Consider the following 6,736-nt stretch of genomic DNA (forward strand, 5'->3'; position numbering starts at 1 on the left):
ATTACCCTCTCATTTTTGTTATGCCTCAAATCTCCTGTTTTTTGGACTATATATCATGACTCATTGCATTCTTAGTCTTTCATTGTTATTTATTTATTTCTCAATATGTGTAAATGGGTATCAGGACATGTTTTTTGTCTTGCTCTCTGACTAATTTCTCTGAAATTGTATAGGTGTCTTAAACTTGTTTTCATATTATATCAGACTATTTTAATACAGAGCCAAAACTTGAAAGATAGGTATAAATAACATCCCATTCACGATGGAATTTGGTGCAACTTATTTTTAATGGGACTAGTCTGCTTAAAACCATCTTTTCAAAGCCTTTGTGCCAGAGTTTCTAGACAAAGGGGGCAGTATATGCATTTCCAAATGGAAAGATCCTCAACGCTTGGCTAATATTCATACAAATAGTCAACACTAGTTGTCCATTTTTGCTTCCTATCCACAGTCCAATCAATTGAATTTTATTATTACACACATTTTAAGTCATAATTTTCATGATATTATAGAATCATAAATCAGGAGCTGAATAGGGCTTAAGGGCTTCAGCAAGGCTCAATGTGTTATCTTGTTTTTGATAAATGTTGACTTTAAGGTCCCATCAATTAGACTATTGCCAGATTGTTAGTTAGCTGATAATTTGTTTCATTTTATTAAATATCAGAGTAAGTCCATTCTGTGATTCTTTTTCACTTTTATGCATATATTGCCCATTAAATTTTATTATGGTTTGAAAACTATTGGTGTCAACAGTCAGAATCCTAAATATACTTAGAAATTTCCAAGTAAATATCTAAAAATTATTTAATTGAAAATATCCTTTATATTAACCCTAAACCCAGTACCACCTCAGAAATTATCTCAAAACACAGAGTATAGGGTAGAGTATACACATATATGGGTATGTTTGTATCCATTCTGTTATTCCTTAAAGAATTAAGGGATATACAAAATTGCATTTGAATTCATAAACTATAGTAATTGTAATTATTCAGAATATTTTAATATATCCATCATAAAACATTACTGTATGATATTATTTGAATTCATGAATCTATGAGCATGGTTGAGGATTATTCTACTTCATTTATAAGAAAGCATACTTTATTTTCATTTGGATTCACATATACGAACTTATTTTTCAAATATACATATATTTCAAATTTAAATCTCCATCTACAAATAGAGAAAACCTTGAACAAAAATCTGATTTGGAGAAAAAGGCTTTTTTTTTTCCTTTTCTTTTTCTAATGTTCCCTCTTATCCTAAAGAAAAAGGCTTTTTCATCACTTTATTTTGCTTAAAATGTCTTAGGATGAACCACGTGAAAATTATTGTTTTTATCTTACCTGTGGTTCAATTCAGATAGAAGACAGTGTGACTATTCTCTTTTTATCACTTGCGAAAAAGAACACATGTAAATTACCCCCTGCTGCTCATCTAGTGTGGCATGATCACTTCTGAGTGATGACTACATTCTACTTTCCCACTCCTGTCAATATCCTGCCAGCATTAGAACATTTCCTCACAAGCTACTTAGCTTCTCTCATTTCCATAAATCCATGTTGGAACGTTTACTCATTGCACAAACCACAGTGAAACCTATGAATTTTGGCTCAGCCACTAGAAAACCAAGTGAAGACATAACTTGCCTTTGAAATACATGGACTCCCAAGCAATGTTGTTTGAGAAATCATTAGAGCTATTAGCTCCATAACTATTGCTATAGTGATGCCAAACTGATTAGGGGTTCTAATTCTAGGAAGATGTTTCTATCTATCTTAAAAACTCAAAGTCCATGTACCTGGATATACCAGTTCTTAAATTACTTAAGTATTTTTATTCAGTCATGATGTTGCCAATGGAGACATTAGCCTTTCCATCAGAAACATACAAATGTGTGCTAAGGAGTGAATATCACAGTGCCAAGATCTCAGAATTGCAAAATGACTTACTAATATTGACTACCAATTTCTTTTGTCTGTCATATAAACTAGCCAGCCATTAGAGAACATGCTTATAGATGTTTTAAATGATATTGTTCCACAATATTGCATTCTGTTCCATGTTGGTCTTGAAACAATCCTGGACACTATAATTTACATGGTGTCACAATTATTTCTGGAAAAATTATGCTATACATTCACAAATGGCTTCTACTTTTTTCTATGTCTGCATTTGACCACATTGTTTTAAGAATATATAATATTTCTTCTACACCTTCCCATTTATAACTCTTAAAATCCTATGCAATTAGCAAAGTTCATGCAAGAATTAGACTTTTTCTCAACACATCTATGTCCTTCAACTTGCATAACAAGGAACATGCACCACATATTTAGCTCTAGTAAAAACAAACCCCCAGACTCTCTAATTTCTGTCTATGCGTTTGCCTTCTAGTTATAAAGAGAATGCTATGAGGTTATCAAGAATTCACCATGATCAACCCGTAAAGCCCCTGGATCGAGCAGTCTTCTGGATTGAGTTTGTCATGCGCCACAAGGGAGCCAAGCACCTGCGACCAGCTGCCCACAATCTCACCTGGGTCCAGTACCACTCTTTGGATGTGATTGGGTTCCTGCTGGCCTGTGTGGCAACTTCCATCATATTAGTCACGAAATGTTGTTTGTTTTCTTCTCAAAAATTTGGCAAAACCGGAAGGAAGAAAAAGAGAGACTAGGTCAAGAAAAAGGGAAAATATATCTTTCTAAATTTGGCAAAGTCCGGAATGGGCCAATCTTGTTAATTCAAACCACAAAGAGCTTAACAAAAGCACATCTCCATCTTGTTTTCAAATTTTCCATTTCTCTACCTCAGCCTGAAGATAAGCCTAGAATTCAATGTGATCATTAACTAATAAGTGTGTTCCCTTCTTCCTTTGTCTGTTCCAGCTGGCTTTACCCTCCTCCTTTTACTTTTCTGACACAGGGACACTGTTATCTAAATTTAAATACGTTCTATTCATAATATCAATATTTTCCTTATATGTTACCTTAATTTCAGACTAACAGTATGCTGGATCTTGGGTAATGCACAAAGTATAAATAGAATTTGTTAGATATTCGGAAGCTCAGAAGAGTCAGATTCACAAGTTTCTGGAGACTACATAAATCGGGGACACACTGTAGGAGATTAGTGTGTTATGAGTAATGATTTTATTTTTTAACAAAAATAAACTGATTGCATAATGTTACAGGGATTAGAGCATGAATTTATAACTGTGATAGTGAATCACTATTAAATGTCTAAAAACTTTCCTGAGCACATCTGGATAATCATGGTCCAATGTGCCTGCCTTTCTTCAACAAATATTCTTATGTTTCTTGTAGTGGAAGTTTGAGCACTGACCTCAAAAAAAAGATCAAGTCAAACATTTTTTTTTCTCAAGGAGAAAGTCAGCAATATGTTAAAGGTGAACAGATCATTTTTAGAGGATATAACAATAAGAAATATAGAAAAAATATTAATTTTATACCATTTTTAGTTCACAGTACAAATGATAACATTAAATGCCAATTCATTACATTTAAAAGTTATGAATACCAAATAATCTGTAATCAATACTTATAATCAAAAGTTTAATTTTCTGTCAAAAAACAGGAAAATATTTACTTGGAATTTATGATCACTAATTCCCTGTCTTTATCTTCTACATATTTCAATTCATCAATTAATTGCTATACTAAGTGTATATTAGTCTACCAGCTTGACCAAATTTGAAATATATTCTATTTATAATATATTATAGTAGCTATTTATCAATGCAAAGCTCTAATTGAAGGCAAATATTAATATTTGGATCAACTCTGAATCAATTTAACAAATATATTAAAGATTATATTTTCTTTACCATTTATAAACTTAATGACATGTCTAACTAAAGTTTTAATTCCAGTATTTGATATATAATCGAGAAGATCAATGACATGGAGTAGCTTCATGAAAATTTTGAAATCCCCAATCATTTCTATGTGATGTATTGAAATTTATTTCCACTTAAAAAATAACTACAGGACAGGAACACAAACTTCTTAAATGTGTATGTTCATGAAAATACAAATAAATTGTTAAAAAACTTTTTGTGAAGACTCAAAATGTATTTGTTCAATGTTAACTTTTTAAAAAACTGACTACCTTCATGTGTTTTGAGATTTACAAGTTTTATTACATTTTGAGAAGAGCTTTTACGCCCAGTTTGTTTTCTGCGATTAGAATGATGCAAATGGCTAAGATACAGTGAGTGGTGGACTGGCCATCCCTGGGGATAAGCAGTGTTAGGCTCTCAGACACCCAGTTGGTGTCTGACACTGGCCACTCATTACACATGAGACTTACCACCACTCAGTAGACTCTGCTCACTGGATTTATCTCCACCTACTCTCTGGTATTCTGCTGATCTCTTCCTTTGCTGAAATATCATTAGAAGCCAGTTGCAGCTGGGCAAATTCCTGGGTGATATAAATTGCATCAGTCACTGTAACTTCAGTATGTTCTTGGATTGAAAATGAAACAAACACGCAAACAAACCCAAAAGAGCTGAGAATGGATTTCCCTTAACAGTCATTTGTGAAACTGTTCCCATGAGGAAATTCTCCATCCTAACCCAGAGGCCAGGCTGCATCATCGAAAGTGTTGTCACATACCTCTTACAGTCTCAGCACTTAGAGCTGCGCAAAAGGCTAATGGTGATAATTTATTTTCTTCCTAAACATGCCATGTGTCCCTTATTCTCTGGCAGCATCTTCTCTGGTCAGGGTTCTTTATTGGTAGGATGATTCAAAATTCATCAACTCCAAATCAATATGAAGACATGCAATGTCTTAATTTTCCTCAGCTTTCCACTGACCTTTGTTACTGGACATCAGAAAATTAAGATGCGTGCAAGTAATCTACTGAATATTAGACATAATTTTCCCTACGCTTAGCATGTTTCAGCAACATAGTTTATCTTTAGTATTTTGGATCAACCAACAAATAGCCACGACAGTAATGCCTTGTCTGACTAAATTCAGAAGCAAAGGATCTCAAAATAATTCCAGAGTATTTACAGCTTCCCATCTAATAAATCATGGCCATATGCCCGGGTAGAATTATTACTCTCTTGAAAACTACAACCTCCAAACTACCTGACTCCAGACTGTAATAAAGAAAACCAAGCTTATCCGAGGGAAAGAGTATTAGGATCCATTCCCAGTTTCAACTTCTAGATTTCTGGACCCTTGTATTCAAACTAAAATAATAAAAGGAATCATATGTCAGGCCATGATTTAAAACATATACCACATCCTTTAAGAGAGCACCTCATATACTTGAAGTGTCGTTTCCTAGCAAAACCTTAAAGAGTTGTCATTAGGTATTGGAAACTTGCTAAAATTAGCAAATTACATGGAAATTGGACCCTCCTGCATTTTTTTGTCTATAAATATATCTCTTGATCATCCTTAATGTTAAGATCAACATCATTATTTGGAATATGAATTATTTTTCATTTCCATGCATTGTGATGCTGGCAGAAATAAATCTGTTATTTGGAAATTATAACTTCTGTGAAGAAATACTGATGCATTCTCTCGCATAGAAGGTGACTAGTATATTCTGCTACCTTATGGCTGGAACACTAGGGAGTGATGTCATATTGGAGAGGCATTGGGGAGACATCTGCAATTAACAGATTGAGCATGTAGCAGCTTCGCTAGCGAGGTTAGACTTGGTGAGGTGAAATTTATGCTGTGGAGTCATTTATGGTTTCTGTTCAAGCCACACTGCCTTCTTTGTATGTGAGCTTTGTACAGTACCAAATTCTAGAGGGTCAGGAGGAAGATACTGGCATCCACATGGCAGTGCATCTAGTGCACCTTACTATTGAGACAGTTCTCTGGAATGCGTGCTTCCTACTGGGAATTTCCATAAAATATATATACCTACAAAGTTTGTGCCAATTCCAAGAAATGTATCTCCTAATTCAACCTTAGGTTTTCTTACTTCCACTTTAATTCTTCCCAAGTCTTTGACTAAGCAATTGACTCATTAGTCACTGCCCATGAGTTCGTGCATCTGTAACACAGGTCACTGCAGCCACCTCTGCTCCCCCACATACCGGATGTAATGTTAGATATTCTGCCCATCGGGAAGATTTTTTTAACCACTATCTTTCACAGATGGTCCCGAGTGGGGCTTATAAGTGAATACTCCTAAATTAAGTAAATAAGCCCAAATGCTTTTCAAGTTCATATGACTTTAATAATCTTTGGTAAATAAAGATAATTTAAAATTATTGGCAAAACAAATTAAAAATGTCTGAAAATTTGATTTACATATTTTTGCCTGAGCCTACTTGTTAAATTCTTTCAATTGGATGGTTTATGGTCATAAAATTGTTGCTTCTGGAACACTTTTCATGTTTGCTTAACATGTCTGTGGGTTAAAGCTGTAGGGCTGACTGGTGGGCTCCTCCAAAGTCTTACACAAACCTTACTTGAGCTGGTCTTTAGTTTTGAGCCTTCGATTTTGAGGTCTAGAGGAACCATCATGGTGAGGCCTCAGAACAACACCCAGGCCTCCTGTGTTCACTTGTTCAGCTGTGTCAATTTACTTACTTCCTAAGTTTTTTACTAAAATAAGGGTCGCTAAGAGTTAATATTATAATTAATACGTATAATTAAAACTACTGGGCTGGGCGCGGTGCCTCACGCCTGTAACCCTAGCACTCTGGGAGGCTGAGGCGGGTGGATTG

The 6,736-nt window shown here is 34.6% G+C and overlaps 1 protein-coding gene across 1 annotated transcript in view; it reads left to right on the forward strand.

Annotated features, from left to right (window-relative positions):
- LOC105819296 (UDP-glucuronosyltransferase 2A1-like) overlaps positions 1-2,683 on the forward strand; it is a 10,727-nt gene extending 8,044 nt beyond the window's left edge. Inside the window, 1 exon segment of the mRNA XM_012655499.1 lies at positions 2,331-2,683. Within this exon segment, the coding sequence (XP_012510953.1) occupies positions 2,331-2,683 (353 nt within the window).
- Positions 2,684-6,736: the final 4,053 nt, after the last annotated feature.

The sequence above is a fragment of the Propithecus coquereli genome, unplaced genomic scaffold (genome assembly GCF_000956105.1).
Source record: "Propithecus coquereli isolate 6110/MARCELLA unplaced genomic scaffold, Pcoq_1.0 Scaffold479, whole genome shotgun sequence".
NCBI lineage: Eukaryota > Metazoa > Chordata > Mammalia > Primates > Indriidae > Propithecus > Propithecus coquereli.